At 45.5% G+C, this 17,533-nt stretch overlaps 1 protein-coding gene across 7 annotated transcripts in view; it reads left to right on the top strand.

Annotated features, from left to right (window-relative positions):
• The first annotated feature begins 3,102 nt into the window (after nt 1-3,102).
• IL18 (interleukin 18) overlaps nt 3,103-17,533 on the top strand; it is a 59,180-nt gene continuing 44,749 nt past the window's right edge. For 4 of the 7 annotated variants that reach the window (XM_073657172.1, XM_073657177.1, XM_073657171.1 and 1 more), the window contains exons 1-4: nt 3,103-3,222; nt 5,014-5,088; nt 13,081-13,239; nt 14,001-14,033. In XM_073657172.1, coding sequence (XP_073513273.1) covers nt 14,006-14,033 — 28 coding nt within the window. In that variant the 5' untranslated portion in view covers nt 3,103-3,222; nt 5,014-5,088; nt 13,081-13,239; nt 14,001-14,005. Of the gene's footprint in view, nt 3,223-5,013; nt 5,089-13,080; nt 13,246-14,000; nt 14,034-17,533 lie in introns of all 7 variants that reach the window. The other 3 variants (XM_073657178.1, XM_073657173.1, XM_073657174.1) reach the window with 2 other exon arrangements.

The raw sequence follows: 17,533 nt of genomic DNA, 5'->3' as shown, positions 1-17,533 counted from the left end.
CACCACATAGTAGTAACGCCTCCTTTGTGCTCTCTAGATGGTAACATTGCCCCCTAGAAAATATTAATGCCCTGTGCAAATGCCCTAGAAAACAGTGTTCATATTTTGCCTGTTTGATGGCCACAATACTCTGAGTGCCCCTATAACAACAATGCTTCTTAAGTGCCCACTTAACATTTAATAATGTCCATTAAGTCTCCCAATGTACAGCTCCTCTATACACAGAATGATGTTCCCACAGCTCCCCTATACACAGTATGATGGGTCCACAACTCTGCTATACACAGTATAATGACCCCAACAATAGAATCCACATTGAATAATGGCCTCCACAGTAGTCACCACACTAGCTCCAAACAGTATAATGGGCCCCTCATTATCTCCCTCACTGTATAATGGCCCTCACAGTAAGCCCCAAACTATATAATGGACCCCACATTAGTTCCCATGCTGTAACGGCTCCCACACTTTATGACTGATGTCCCTTCATTGTATGAGAGCCCCTCAAACTGTATGAAGACCCCCCACAGTAGTCCCCACACTGTATGATAGCCCCCACATTAGTCCCCAAACTGTACAAAGGCCACCGCATTGGTCCCCAAACTTTATAATGGCCCCCACATTAGCTTCTATGCTATATAATGGTCCCACATTAACCCCCACACTGTAGAATGGCCCTTACCTTAGTCCCCCAAACTGTATAATGGTCATTACATTAACCCCCAAACTTCTTTTCTTTACCCCTACACTTTATAAGAGTTCCCATAGTAGTCCTTATAATGTATGAGCCCTTCACCTGTATCACGGTCCGCCATTGTTATGATTTCCCCATAAGTTTTAAAATAAAAATAAAAAACTTCATATACTCACCTAATCCAGGATCCTGAGTCTATAGGCGAGGCTCAGGCAGACCAACTTGCTGTCATAGTGAGCGGCGCACGCACAGAACGTCAGGGTGCCAGGACTCTCACAACCTATGCTCAATCTATGCTGCTAGTAGAGGCAGCTTTACCTCTGCAGAATCGGAGGGGCACGTGGGCATTGAAAATCAGAGCAACGCTTATAAGCTCTCAGCAAATATTTTGCAAGCACATATTCCATGTCTAGGAGAAAGTCCACCATGTAAAGTCTGCATAAGTAGCTGACTACCTATAAAACTGAGCAGTAAAGTATGGTTTTAAAAATCACTTCGTTCTTGAGTACAGAGAAGATTTTTAATAACAGATGAGTTGCAAAGTTGCTGATTTTTCCAAGCACTTAGCAATTGTATACATTTTTCAAATTTAAAGTTTTATTGGTTTTGCAATTTTACCAATTCAACAAGATGAGACGACACATCATGAAAAGCTAATGGCTGATCCTTTAAACAGATGCCATTTTAGTCATTGGCTGACAGGTTTCATCATCGCAGCCTCAATTTATGTATATATAATTGTGGCAGGATATTGCATTATCAGTTGTGGTACCTTGACATGATGTAATTACATTTTTGTTTTTGCTTTCTGTTCTTTGATCATTCTGCTAAAAAAAAAAAATCGACCTCTGGACGAAGCACTTTAATGCGAAACGCGCGTTGGGTGTGGTGGGTTCTTGGACTCCTATACTGCTGATGACGTTACCTTATACATTGGTTTCTATCTGTCTGGTATTTTTTGTGAAAGGTCTAAAAATACTATTGTACTTATACCATCTATTGTCATTACATTGCTATCATCACATTTAGGTGTGGAATCTCCTAGACCTAGTCCAACATCACTTATATGGTTGTGAGATACAGCTGTAAGAATTTACCAGGATTTTGCCAAGAGATTAAGCCCGTTAATATACGGATTTCTTGCTATCAAGTCCATTAAATGCTATGGTATTCTTTATATACATGAAATATAGATTTTGTACTATATCTTTATTTTATTGTTTAAACAATCATCTATAATATAATATTTAACAGATTTAGGATTGACCTAGCAGTATACTGTACTTTATCTCTAGCCAGGTATACCCACCTTTTTTCCGCATTTGTATTGCCCTGTTTTTAACATATTTATATGATTCTTTAGTCATTATTTTTAATGCATTATAATAAAGATGTATTTAACCCTTTCTAAAAAGCCTTATCTCTTTAAGTGATTGTCTTTGGTATGCTTTTTTGCTGTGATAATTTAGAGTTGAGGATATTGGTGCATTGAAATGTTACACAATAAGAGTCTGGGCACGAGATGGAAAAAGGAAACGGTCCTGCACTCGTCAAGCCACTAATAATAACTCAACTCAATCTTTTTTTCAGATTTTATGAAGGTTGATGGAAAGCGGTGTTACTACTTTTCTGCACTCGAGTGCCTTCTTACAACCCTGCAGATTCCATGCTGTTTTGATGAGTTTTCTACTTTCCTACATTAATTGTGTATGGACGTACAGCAGGTAATAATGTATCAGCCGGTAAAATGCACAGAATGAATAAACAGTATGCTGTACGCTCCTGAGCTCCCCCTAGTGGTGGCCGCAGGCAGACAGAATTCAACATTTGATTGGGACATAAAATGTTAATTGCAAAAAGAAACTTTTTTTAAACAATAGAAGTAACTAAAATACACATTAGATCAGCAAAAACATTCTACATTTTACACCCCCACTCTCCTGGTCAATGAACATCTAATATAGGCAGTGTTATAAAAAAAAAAAAAGGGATTGCTGTCAAGCCCTTTTACAACCATTCTCAATCTTTCGGCTGTGTGAACGTGCCGTCGACAAGATGAAGAATGAGCAAAATAATTTTTTTATTAACTGTTCTAGTTTGAAATAGTCATTTTATGGTGCCTGATTAAAGGAGTTTTCCACTACAATAACATTGATGATCGATCCATAGAAAAGCAAATGGAGATCAGATACCATAGATTGTGTCACCCGCTGCCACCTACATCTTGCATCACGTTCCTTATAAACTATAGGACTGAGGTTTGTTTGTTTGTTTGTTTTTTAACCCTTTAAAAAAAAAATTGCAATGTGATTTTACTGTGCCGAGATCGTAGTTACATTGCATCATCTGAAAAATTCCCTTATAAAACTAGAAGAAAAGAAGAACAAATCCCTCCTGTTAGAATTTTGGCACCGTCCATTGTAATAAGAGGCCGCACGGAGGGAAGCTGCTGTCACTTTTCTAGGAGCGCGAGTGAAAGAAGAACAGTCTCACGCCCTTTCATTCATAAGGATCTGCAGTATTTTAGGGTAAGAGAATCGTTGCATCTAATATATGTCTATCTATCTATTGTCTATCTATTATCTATCATCTATCTATAGATATATATCTATATATATATATACACACACACACGCATACTGTAGATACACACTATATGTATACTGTACACACATACCGTAATGTGCATGCATATTGTGTATACATGTATAAATATATTTTATTTTCACAAATTTTGGTACCTATTGGAAGTAGTGATCCTTATAGTCAATATCGACCCTTTAATGATCCTTACCACATGACTGAGAATAAAAGCAAAAGCAGAATCTCTATTTGCAGACGTGTTTCAGGGTGTTGTCCCCTCCTCAGTGAAATGATTGACCGTATGAGAGGCCTCTGACTGGGGCTTAAGGGGGTAACGTCTCTCATTGTGGAGAGTGACATGCCTGAAATGCCAGTGTAAGGAGACTTAAAGGAAACACCTGAAACTTGTGTCTAAAGCCCCCGTCTCACATAGCGAGATCGCTAGCGAGATCACTGCTGAGTCACGGTTTTGGTGACGCAACAGCGACCTCACCAGCGATGTCGCTATGTGTGACACTTTGCAGCGATCAGACCCCTGCTGTGAGGTCGCTGATCGCTGCAGAATGTCCTGGACCTTTTTTTGGCCGTTGCCCTCCCGCTGGTCAGCACACATCGCTGTGTGTGACCAGCGGGAGCAGCGATCAGGCTGGTAACCATGATAAACATCGGGTTACTAGGCGCACACGCGCACCTAGTAACCAGCTGTTTATCATGGTTACGAGCCTGCTAAAGTGAGCGGTAACCTCCCGCTCACCGTAGCAGAGTGGTAACCATGATAAACAGCGGGTTACTAGGTGCGCGTGTGCCCCTAGTAACCCGATGTTTACCATGGTTACCAGCCTGCTCCTGCTTCAGCAGGCTGGTAACCAGGAGTAGGACATCGTGGAAAGATTCTTTCCACGATGTCGCTGCTCCCCTGATCGTTGCTGAGCCTGCCTGTTTGACAGCTCACCAGCGACCACATAGCGACGCAGCAATGATCCCTGACAGGTCGTATCGTTGTCGCTAAACTGTGACAGGGCCTTAAATTGAGATTCTGATTTGTTTTGTATTACATGACAAGGCTCGTTAAAGGGTCAATATTGACTTTTAGGATTGCTACTTCCAATAGGTGGCGTTAGAGTTCAAGTACTCTTCCTCTCTGATGAGGCAATTTGCTTATTTAATTTCCCAGAAGAGCATTGCATGGCCTATATGTCTCCTTACACTGGCATGTCAGGCATGTCACTCTGCACAAGGAAAAATGTTACCCCTTAGACCCGAGAGTAAAAGACTGAAACACAGAGAGACACTGAAAAAGGAAGAGAAACCAAAATAGAGAGAGAGATCGTAACAGAGAGTGGGAGGACTTCCCTGTAGGCTTTAGTCTGGAGGTGATCGGAACCATTTGTGAGGAGGACCGTGTACAACATCTGGGGCACATGAGCGGTGGAGGGGAGGGGGATGGGATTAATACTTGTAGTACTGTATTACGTGAGCTCGTTAATAAAAGCAAACATTAAAAAAAAAAATTTCGAATTCCTTTTGTCCTTTTACAGAGGACATCCATTCCGTTCCTGGTCTCTCCATAACAACTAGGGAGTTTCCAAACTTCTAAAGTACAGAAAAATGTGACCGTTCAGGAACAGTACTTTCCATTTCCTTTTTTTTTTTTTTACCCAAACTTGTCACGTCATGAAGAATAAAATATCTGGATTACTTAACCCTTTACTAACCACCCTGTTGGCTTTTCACAGCTTTTTTTTTTACAGAAGATTCCAGCTCTGTAAAATCCTGATTCCTGGACCTCTGCTTGCATCATTGGGCATCAGGTAATTAGAGGAGATCACAAAAGGTCTACTTCAAATTTTTGTAACTCCTTAGATGCTGTGGTCAACCCATGGCCCACCTGCAATGTGATCTCAATGCCTTCTTACGGTAGACAAGGCGCTAAGAAAGCTCAATTATTTACCATAAGTATCTGACTATTAGACCATTCCAGGGGCGGATTATCTGAGGCAGATAACTAGGGATTTGAGGAAAATGGACACATGACAAAAAATAATATAGTGCTTAAATCTGCTGACCCACAGGTTATGTGTAATATCACAGCTCAGTCCCATTCATTTTAGTAGAGCTGGCCTGCATTACCAGACCCAACCTGTAGTCAAGGGTGGTGCTGTTTATGGAGGGAAGCAGACATGTTTTTCTAGTCCTGTATAAACCCTTTACGTATTATGAATAATTATAATTAATAATAATTATAAAAAATATATAAATAATTTAAGACAAGCAATTTTGGAACAGACGTACCTCTAAAGGAAGCAAGAAAAATAATTGCTATAATAATCTTTTTATTTATATAGTGCCAACGTATTCCACGGCGCTTTACAATTCAGGCAATTTTACAGACATTATGGGCAATGTCCCCATTGGGGCTCTCAATCTAGATTCCCTATCAGTATGTCTTTGGAGTGTGGGAGGAAACCGGAGAACCCAGAGGAAACCCACGCAAACACGGGGATGTGGCCATGGGCAGTTGTTTTGCTTATTTTTCTGAGGTTCATTAGCTGTAATTTTGCAAAAATTGTGTCAAATTAATATTTCTTTTTTTGCATCCGAAATGCAGTAACTTGGCAAACAGAGGTAAGAAGAACGGAAACCTCTGCAAACTACTTTGCAATTTAATATACCGTACTTGTGAGGGTAGGTTTGTAGGAAGCGAGCAGGTTCATGGCGGTTATGTATACAGTACAGACCAAAAGTTTGGACACACCTTCTCATTTAAAGATTTTTCTGTATTTTCATGACTATGAAAATTGTACATTCACACTGAAGACATCAAAACTATGAATTAACACATGTGGAATTATATACTTAACAAAAATGTGTGAAACAACTGAAAATATGTCTTATATTCTAGGTTCCTCAAAGTAGCCACCTTTTGCTTTGATGACTGCTTTGCACACTCTTGGCATTCTCTTGATGAGCTTCAAGAGGTAGTCACCAGAAATGGTTTTCACTTCACAGGTGTGCCCTGTCAGGTTTAATAAGTGGGATTTCTTGCCTTATAAATGGAGTTGGGACCATCAGTTGTGTTGTGCAGAAGCCTGGTGGATACACAGCTGATAGTCCTACTGAATAGACTGTTAGAATTTGTATTATGGCAAGAAAAAAGCAGCTAAGTAAAGAAAAACGAGTGGCCATCATTACATTAAGAAATGAAGGTCAGTCAGTCTGAAAAATTGGGAAAACTTTGAAAGTGTCCCCAAGTGCAGTTGCAAAAACCATCAAGTGCTACAAAGAAACTGTCTCACATGAGGACCGCCCCAGGAAAGGAAGACCAAGAGTCACCTCTGCTTCTGAGGATAAGTTTATCTGAGTCACCAGCCTCAGAAATCGCAGGTTAACAGCAGCTCAGATTAGAGACCAGGTCAATGCCACACAGAGTTCTAGCAGCAGACACATCTCTTCAACAACTGTTAAGAGGAGACTTTGTGCAGCAGGCCTTCATGGTAAAATAGTTGCTAGAAAACCACTGCTAAGGACAGACAACAAGCAGAAGAGACTTGTTTGGGCTAAAGAACACAAGGAATGGACATTAGACCAGTGGAAATCTGTGCTTTGGTCTGATGAGTCCAAATTTGAGATCTTTGGTTCCAACCACCGTGTCTTTCTGCGACGCAGAAAAGGTGAACGGATGGACTCTACATGCCTGGTTCCCACCGTGAAGCATGGAGGAGAAGGTGTGATGGTGTAGGGGTGCTTTGCTGGTGACATTGTTGGGGATTTATTCATAATTGAAGGCATACTGAACCAGCATGGGTACCACAGCATCTTGCAGCGGCATGCTATTCCATTCGGTTTGCGTTTAGTTGGACCATCATTTATTTTTCAACAGGACAATGACCCCAAACACACCTCCAGGCTGTGTAAGGGCTATTTGACCAAGAAGGAGAGTGATGGGGTGCTACCCCAGATGACCTGGCCTCCACAGTCACCAGACCTGAACCCAATCGAGATGGTTTGGGGTGAGCTGGACCGCAGAGTGAAGGCAAAAGGGCCAACAAGTGCTAAGCATCTCTGGGAACTCCTTCAAGATTGTTGGAAGACCATTTCCGGTGACTACCTCTTGAAGCTCATCAAGAGAATGCCAGGAGTGTGCAAAGCAGTCATCAAAGCAAAAGATGGCTACTTTGAAGAACCTAGAATATAAGACATATTTTCAGTTGTTTCACACTTTTTTGTTAAGTATATAATTCCACATGTGTTAATTCATAGTTTTGATGCCTTCAGTGTGAATGTACAATTTTCATAGTCAAGAAAATACAGAAAAATCTTTAAATGAGAAGGTGTGTCCAAACTTTTGGTCTGTACTGTATGTGCGATCATGAATGTATCAGTAGAAGTGAAGGTCTGAATGATCTGTAGCAGTCATCGGATGGATGCATAGTTTGCTTGCAGTATGTTTGTACCGGTAGTGTATGACGGTATTATTTCAGCACTCTATTCTTGTATTATTTGTTTATTAGGTGTCAATTTTGTATCGACTTAATTATTATGGAGGCCCTTTGTGTCATTGTGTTCCATCCATGATGGAACCGGGTGGATCCAATGGACGTGCAATGCTGACATCGGCAATTTTCTTGTTGTGTAGAAAAGCGGAAGATGATGATTACTACACATCTGCTCAGTCACGTTGCATATTTTATTGTTTTACTATGCACTTACGTTGCTTCATGCACTGAATGACCTCTTGTACTCTGGGGAAATCCCCGCTGCAGAGGAGGCTGGAGATGATGAAACCTGCTTAGACAAACTACTGTTACGTAAGCGTAAAGCATGGCATATTTAATGAGGTTGTCTACTGAAGACGTCCCCTACCTATATCTGGACATGGCTGATCTGCTGTAGAGTTGTAGGGCAGAGATTTGTAGAAATTGACCATATGTTGGAATCGCAGTGATCGGCAGCCGCTCTGGGGCATATGGACAGCATAGGGAGAAGGTCTCCTGCTTGGAACACTATGAACCAGAATGGAGAATTGATCCATAGGGAAAGCTCCTGTTCCGGTCTTGAACTCCATGGAATGGAAGCTTATAGGTGCCGGACGTGGAAGCATCCATTAAACTTATAGATCAATACCTTTTCATGCCATAACTAAAGTAAAGACCTTGCAAGAGCACGTTCCTTGCCTGGCTGATAAACTGGTGGTCGATAACCTGGACAGAAAACTACAGAATTAAAAAAATACCTTCCTTCTTGAGAGAGGAGAGGATTTTTAATAAGAATTAAATTGTAAAGTTGTTTTTAAAAGCACTTTAAAAAAAACTTAATTAATTAATTAATTAATTAAAGAAGTTGTCCACTACTTGGACAATTCCTTCTCATACCCCATGCTTGGCCCTGTGTTACGGATCCGGGTGGTGGAACTTCTGTGCTACGGTGCAAGGAGGGACCAGAGGGGCGTAACTAAGTATCTACTCAGCCTGACCAAGGTCGCATGGCGGCTCAATCGACTCCGTGAACCAGGGAGGGACCGAGCAGAGGGACCAGGTGCCACTCTGGGACCGACCTTGTATGAGAGCAGGTGATTCCCACGGGTCGGATGGCAGGAACTGACCGGTACAGCGGATGAGCACGGCAGGCAGGCTGACGGGTGGTCCGGGTAGACAAGCAGGCAGATTCGGCTGATAGCCAGATGGGTGCTCCGGGTAGGCAGGCTGGTGGGTACAACGGGTAACTGGCAGGTGCTTCCAGGTAAGCAGGCTGGCGGGCATGGCAGGTAACAGGCAGGTGCTGCCAGGTAAGCAGGCTGGCGGGCACGGCAGGTAACAGGCAGGTAACAGGCAGGTGCTTCCTGGTAAGCAGGCTGGCGGGCACGGCAGGTAACAGGCAGGTAACAGGTAGGTGCTTCCAAGTAAACGGACGGGTAAAGCCCATAGACAGACTGGCGGACTGTACTGTAGACAGACTGTCGGGCTGGATGGTAGTCAGACTGGCGGACTGGACTGAAGAACAGACTGGCGGACAGGACTGACTTGCAGAGGGTCCTGAGGGCTGAAGCATAGGTGAGAATCACAGAGCAACAACCTTGCACAGGCACCTCCATATTGGAGGAGGTGCTTTAAATAGGGAAAATCCTCCGGCCATTGGCCGGAGACATTTTAGGACGGCGCGTGCGGCCACATTAAGAGGGAGGGAGCGCGCGCACGCGCCCTAAGCACAGTGCCTGATTCTGCTTTACCGTAATTACCATCCTGCGGACAAGAAAATTAAAGCCGACGCTCTGTCCTGCTCATTCCTGTCTTCCGACCAAGAGGAGGAGCCTCTACATATCATCGACCCCTCCAAAGTGATGACTGTTGCTCCGTTGAACCTGTCTCGCCTTCCACCCGGTAAGACTTTTGTAGCAGTTCCGGATCGTAAGAAGGTTCTTCTCTGGGGCCATTCATCCAAACTAGCCGGCCATGCTGGCCAGAGGAAGACCTTCCTGCTCATCGCCCGGCATTACTGGTGGCCTTCCCTATGCAAGGATGTTGTGGATTTCGTCACGGCTTGTTCCTCCAGCGCCCGTAACAAGGTTCCCAGGCATCTTTCAGCCGGCCGTCTCCTTCCTCTTCCCGTGCCTTCCGCTCTGTGGCAACACATTGCTATGGACTTTATTACAGATCTCCCTGTGTCTGCCGGTTGTACTGTCATTTGGGTGGTCGCTGACCGCTTTTCTAAAATGGCCCACTTTATGCCTCCGCCTGGTCTCCCGTCTGCATCGGTGCTGGCTAAGGACTTCATCCATCACATCTTTCGTCTTCACGGCCTACCCCTCCACATTATGTCTGATCTCGGGGTCCAGTTCACTTTGCGCTTCTGGAGAGCTACGTGTAAGCTGCTGGATGTCTCCTTGGATTTCTCCTCTGCTTATCATCCTCAGTCCAGTGGTCAGGTGGAACGTATCAACCAGGTCCTTACCAGCTTTCTCCGGCACTTCGTCAACGCTCACCATAACGATTGGGTTGAGCTTCTACCGTGGGCCGAGTTCTCCTATAACAACCATGAAAGCGAGTCTTCTTCCAAGTCCCCGTTCTTTGTGGTCTACGGTCAACACCCCCGGATTCCGTTTCCCGTCTCCGCTTCAGTGGACAATCCTGCCGCGGAATCTCTGGTCTGCGAATTTTCTACTATTTGGGAGGAAACTAAATCCGCACTTCTTCAATCCTCCGAGCTCCTCTGCTGCTTCTGCTGTCGGCGAGCGCAGCTTCCCGGGCACTGTGCTTAGGACGCGCGCGTGCTCCCTCCCTCTTAAAGGAGCCGCGCGCTCTGTCCTAAGGAGGACTTCTCATATATAAGGCACCTCCTCCAAAATGGAGGTGCCCGTGCAAGGTTGTTGCTCTGTGTTCTAAACTCAGCTTCAGCCCTCAGGTCCCGCTGCCTGTCTGACTACCAGTCCAGTCCGCCAGTCTGACTACCAGTCCAGTAAGCAAGTCTGACTACCCGTCAAGCCCGACAGTCTGCCTACGGTCCAGTCCGCCAGTCTGTCTATGGGCTTGGCCAGTCTGCCTATCTGGAGCCTTTACCTGCTACCTGTCTCTGCCAGCCGGAATACACTCCAGCCCGACAGTCTGCCTACGGTCTAACCCGGCAGTCTGTCTATGGGCTTGGCCAGTCTGCCTACCAGGAGCACTTACCAGTAACCTGTCTTGCCTGCCAGCCAGCCTACCTGGAGGCTCCTGCCTATTACCTGTCGTGCCTGCCAGCTTGCCTACCTGGAGGCTCCTGCCTGTTATCTGTCGTGCCAGCCAGCCTGCCTGTTACCTGTTGTGCCCGCCAGCCTGCTTACCTGGAAGCACCTGCCAGTTACCCGTGGTGTCCGCCAGTCTGTCTACCTGGAGCACTCGTCTGGCTATCAGCCGAACCAGCCTGCCTGTCTACCTGGACCACCTGTCAGCCTGCCTGCTGTTCTCATCTGCTGTACCGGTCAGTTACTGCCATCTGACCTGTGGGAGTCACCTGCTCTCATACAAGGTCTGGCCCAGAGTGGCACCTGGTCCCTCTGCTCGGTCCCTCCCTGGTTCACGGAGTCGATTGAGCCGCCGTGCGACCTTGGTCAGGCCGAGTAGATACTTAGTCATGCCCCTCTGGTCCCTCCTTGCACAACAGCACAGAGGTGACAGTGACGCCAGCACTTTTTGGGTGCCTGGCTCACGTGTCACAACAACCACACAGGAGCCCCGGGACCACGAGTGCCGACAACACTGGAATGGCGCCGGCATGGGACGTGAATATAAGCTTTTTTATTTTATCGTGGTCAAACATTTAGATAAAGGAAGGGTTGTCCTAGTAGTGGACAACCCCTTTAAGATAAGACAACTCTTTTAATGAATACTTCATAAAAAAGCTCATTCTTTAACCCCTTTCCGACCTGGTCAGTAATAGTACGAAACAGGTCGGAAAGGCCGGTTCAGAGGGGGCTCCGGCGGTGAGCCCGCACTGAACCGAGCACATGTCAGCTGATTATTACAGCTGACATGTGCCCGCAACAGCCGCGGGTGGAATCGCGATCCACCCGCGGCTGTTAACATGTTAAATGCCGCTGTCAATCTCTGACAGCGGCATTTAACTCGCGCTTCCGGGAAGCGCGTCCTAAGCCCCGCCTATCGGTGACCCCGTCACGTGATCGAGGGTCACCAATGGGTGGGCATGACAACCCAGGGTCTGCAGCAGACGCCTGTGGTTGTCATGTCTCAATTGCTATGAGCACCACCTAGTGGTCAGCGCTCATATCAAGTGAGCATTTCTCCTGCATACAAGCGATCTGCTCATCGCTTGTATGCAGTAGAAGCAATCAGACAACTGCTGCTTCTAGTCTCCTATGGAGACTATAGAAGCAAGCAGAAAGTGTAAAAAAAAGTTTTTAAAAATATTAAAAATATAAAAAATATATAAAAGTTTAAAACACCCCCCTTTTGCCCCATTCAAAATAAAATATATATATATATTACAAAAAACCACATACACATATTTGGTATCGCCGCGTTTAGAATCGCCCGATCTATCAATATAAAAGAAGAATTAATCTGATCAGTAAACGGCGTAACGAGAAAAAAATTCTAAACGGCAGAATTACGTTTTTTTGGTCGATGCAACATTGCAATAAAATGCAATAACGGGCGATCAAAACAACAGATCTACTCCAAAATGGTATTAATAAAAACGTCAGCCCGGCGCGGAAAAAATAAGCCCTAACCCGGCCCCAGAGTCCGAAAAATGGAGACGCTACGGGTCTCGGAAAATGGTGTAATTTTTTTTCTTTTAGCAAACTTTGGATTTTTTTTTCACCACTTAAATAAAGAAGAACCTATACATGTTTGGTGTCTATGAACTCATAATGACATGGAGAATAATGATGGCAGGTCAGTTTTATCAATCAGTGAATGTGGTAAAAAAAGGACCCAAAAAACAACCGTGGAATTGCATTTTTTTTGCAGTTTCACCGCACTTGGAATTTTTTTCCTGTTTTCCAGCACACTATATGGTAAAACCAGTGATGGCGTTTAAAAGTACAACTTGTCCCGCAAAAAATAAGCCCTCACATGGCCATATTGAACGAAAATTAAAAAAGTTCTGGCTCTGGGAAGAAGGGGAGCAAAAAATGAAAACACAAAAACAGAAAGACCCAATGTCGTTAAGGGGTTAAATGGATGCCTTTATAGCCAATGGGTGATGGATGGCACCATCACAGCCTCCATTTCCGTGTTTATCTATGGCCGGGTGTTACATTATCTGTTACCTGATGTAATTAATTTGTATTTTCTCAAATTTTTCAGTAATTCTGCAAACAAGAAAAGAAATGTTGCAATGTGACCTTGCTGAGTGTTACACAATAGGAGTGTGAGTGCGGGATGCAAAGAGGTCCTAAATTCATCGATCCACTCTGTGAAGACCCGGGGTCTTCTGTGGGCGTAACACTACTCAGACAACACAGGGTGAGGGTAAGACAGAGTGGCAATACTTTATTGAACCACAATGCTGACAACAAAAAGGTAGAACAGTGTCAGCAAGTACCCAAGATGGTGCAAATTACAGAGTCCTCAACCTTCTGCTGAGGTTATGACAAGCTTAGGAAACTAGCTGAATACAGTGAGGTCTGGGGCCAGGTGACCTGTTTGTCCCAACCTGGATTCTTCAAGACGTCTCTGAGGGTCAAACAATGGTCAATGGAGCCGATCTGTATTCCTCCATCTGGGGCCGAAGTCCCCTAAGCTGACATGCTGTAGAATAACACTGAATAGAGGCAGAGACCCCTTTTTTATAGATCACAATTGTCCTTGCAGCCATCATTCACAGGACAAGGGTCAGGGATGAAGGTGGAAAGAGCTCATGACTCATTGTTTGAGCATTTAATCAACTTGCATAGTTTGTCCTCCATTGCTCGTCAAATCACCAACTCCCTTGACTTGGTATAATATGTAATCAGCATATTATTAAACAGTATGGCTCCATTAACCTATCTTGCAAGATTTGCAGACAATGAGTTGCAGACTCAGTACATCTTAACTCAAGTGTCAACATTCAGGATTATTCAAACAATAGTCTGTGTTAATCAACCAAAGAAGAATACAGGTTAAAAAAAGTCAACATAAAAATAAAGGTACATTGCTCTTGGTCATCAGAAAGTATGTCTGGCATAATTAAGAAGAAAAACTGTGTTGTCACACACTCATAGTAACTCAACTTTTTTTTTCAGCTTTTATGAACATGGATGAAAGGCCAAGTCAGCGTAAGTCGCAGTTACTACTTTTCCAAACTCTTGTGCTTTGTTAAAACATTGCGAGCTCCATGCAATTTTTTATTTAAGTATATTTATTGTATATGGACATACGGCAAATAATAATGTAATGCTGCATGAGCCAAAACAATGCACACAGTGAATAAATAGTATGCCGTATACTCCTAAGCTCTCTCTAGTGGTGGCTGCAGGCGGACGGAATTTCATAATTTGATGAGGACATAAAAAGATATTTGCAAATCAATTACAATTAATAAAACTAATAACTAATATACTTTATTTATTAGATCACCACTAATATTTCAATTGTATACCTCTACTCCAACGCAAGCAAGAAATATCAGTATGGGATGAAGGGGGCTGGCTGTCAGGCTTAGTTCATCAGCCATGGCAGACCCTGTCAGTGTTTTCACATCAACTATCCCTGTGGTCTCAGAAGTAAAGCCATATTGCATATTTAGCCATATTGCATCTAAAGTTGATTACCTAATTATCTCCATATACATCATCTGCCAGTAAAGGTCCTTTCACACCTGGCAATTATTCCCAATTATTGGAATGGATATACAATGCATTTGTTCGATTGATGAATGAGCCAAAGGCTCGTTCTATGGCTAATTGGATAGTTCATATCAGCTTCACATGGCAACGTGTAAACAGAGGATGTGCTGCCAACAACATGGCTGCTGTATCGGGACAGGACAACAACATGCCTTCTGTATGGGGACAGAACAACAACATGCCTGCTGCATGGAGACAGAACGACAACATGCCTGCTGCATGGGGACAGAACGGCAACATGTCTGCTGTATGGGGACAGAACGGCAACATGGCTGCTGTATGGAGACAGAACGACAACATGCCTGCTGTATGGAGACAGAACGACAACATGTCTGCTGTATGGGGACAGAACGGCAACATGTCTGCTGTATGGAGATAGAACGACAACATGTCTGCTGTATGGGGACAGAACGGCAACATGCCTGCTGTATGGAGACAGAACGACAACATGCCTGCTGTATGGAGACAGAACGACAACATGTCTGCTGTATAGGGACAGAACGACAACATGTCTGCTGTATGGGGACAGAACAACAACATGTCCGCTGTATGGGGACAGAACAACAACATGTCTGCTGTATGGGGCCAGAACGACAGCATGGCTGCTGTTTGGGGACAGAACAACAACATGCCTGCTGTATGGGGACAGAATGACAACATGGTTGCTATACGAGGACAGAACGACAACATGCCTGCTGTATGGGGACAGAACGACAACGTGCCTGCTGTATGGGGACAGAACAACAACATGGCTGTTGTATGGAGACAGAACAACAACATGCCTGCTGTATGGGGATAGATCGACAACATGCCTGCTGTATGGGGACAGGACGACAACATGTCTACTGTATGGGGGCAGAACGACAACATGCCCGCTGTATGGGGACAGAACGACAACATGTCTGCTGTATGGAGACAGACCAACAACATGACTGCTGTATAGGGTGTAAGGCGGCAGTGACCCAAGCAAGTCCAACATAAACAGCTTTTATTCAGCAACTCATGGGTAAACAGAAAGTCCTCCGGTTTGCAGCCCAGTTAACATGAGTCCATAAACAACGGTTGCCGGGGGCAACGGCCGCGCCAGGCCGCTCAGAGCCTGACGGGTGCAGAGCCTTCCCAGGCAGGAGTTCAGCCACACTCAATCCTGCTGAGCTTCCCTGCTATGCTCCTAGCAGGTCCCAACACTGTACAACACTAATCCTTAGTGCAGGGTTTATAAAGGACCTGTGGCAAGAGCCACTGGAAAACCAAGGTTGGAGGGAGGAGGCCGCCCCAATGCCTCCTGTGACCTCCTCCAAGAAATGAAGGCCCTGCCGGGTTTTACTTAATCTGCCTTAGCCAGGTGGTCTGACCAAGTCATTGCTCACCTTCATTCCTGCATTGCAGCTGCAGGTGAGTTTGTGACTGTGACGCGCCCCCTGGGACATATTCCTTTTTGAGGGGAATACCCGGCACTGGATCAGATGGGGGGTTGTAGTCTCCGAGCGGCTGTGACCCGGCCCCGTGCCCAGGGCGTCAAGCTCAGTGTTATGTGGCAGTCCTACAGATGTTATTAAGAGTTCTTTTGTGTCGACTACGCCACCCGTTGTGATGCGGTCACTGTGGCCGCCGCTGCAGCAGGGTCCGCTGAGGCTGATGGTGGGTGCGCAGCTTGGTGGGATAACCCCCAACGGGAGGGGTATAGCCTCAGAGGGGACAGGCGCAGAGGATGGGGGTTGTGGTGGTGTAGTGCAGACGGCAGTGAAGACAGAGTCGGGTTGTGCAGTTAAGGGTGTTTACTTACTGCAGATGTTGTACTGGTCACTCCAGCTGCTAGTGACCACCCGAGCCGTGCTGCGTCCACCAGGTCCTGGATCCAGCCAACCCCCAAACAAGTCCGGAGCGTGGCCCTGAGCTCTCTTTCTGTCCCGTTCTCTGGCCGTCCCCACCAGTAATCCACCTAGGTCCAGCTCCCTCGGGCCTTCTGTTGGGACACCCTTGGCCTTGGGTTCCCTGACCCTTCATGTGGTGTGCCTTCGGGGTGGATGTGATGGGTGACCGTGGCAGACGCTGCCCACGGTCTCCGGTCTCTGGCTGGGGAATGTTTTTACCCCCACCAGCTTGGGTTCCGGTACCCTGATGCCGACTCTTCACCCGGTGCTTTGAGTTGGGATCTCAGAGTCCTTCTCTTCTGTGCTCTGGGTCTCTCTCTTTTCTCCTCTCTCACTCTGGGTCTTTGTCTTTCTTCTCTCCTCTGCTCCTGACTTGTTCTCTGCAGCTGACTGACTCTCTGCATCTGATCCTCTGCATCTGACCCTGATCTTAGTTGGTGCCCACCTTATATACACCCTCTATGTGTGAGCTCAGGTGACCAGCACCCAATGAGCTCCTATCTTTACCCAGGCTGCTCCCCCTATCTGCCCCTACACTACATGGGATGTACCACCCCCCTCCCACTCCAGCCAGGAACAGACTCGGTCGTACCTGCACATTTCTAAGTGGGAGTACCGTCGGCCTGTTCCCCGGAAATGGGATGTGTGTAGTGCATGCAGCCTACCGAGCTCAGTTCCACACTCCATCCTTACCCGGGAGTGGAATATCACACCTCTGGGTTGAGGTGCAATACTCCTGTAGCAGCCGAATCCTCAGGGTGCTACAACTGCAATGCACTCCAATGGGTTTAATAGGTCTCTGTACACATTCTGGGGGATATATAACGTCCCTCGTATACGATCCCGTCACTGCCTCACAAGGGACAGAACGACAACATGGCTGCTGTATGGGGACAGAATGACAACATGTCTGCTGTAAGGGGACAGAACGACAACATGCTTGCTGTATGGGGACAGAACGACAACATGTCTGCTGTATGGGGACAGAACGACAATATGTCTGCTGTATCGGGGCAGAACGACACCATGTCTGCTGTGTGGGTTCATAACGATCTC

The sequence above is a fragment of the Phyllobates terribilis genome, unplaced genomic scaffold, assembly GCF_046119375.1.
Source record: "Phyllobates terribilis strain yellow unplaced genomic scaffold, ASM4611937v1 Scaffold_12__6_contigs__length_324123572, whole genome shotgun sequence".
NCBI lineage: Eukaryota > Metazoa > Chordata > Amphibia > Anura > Dendrobatidae > Phyllobates > Phyllobates terribilis.
Note: the sequence above shows the minus strand (reverse complement) of the source record. Positions and strands in the feature narration are given on the sequence as shown.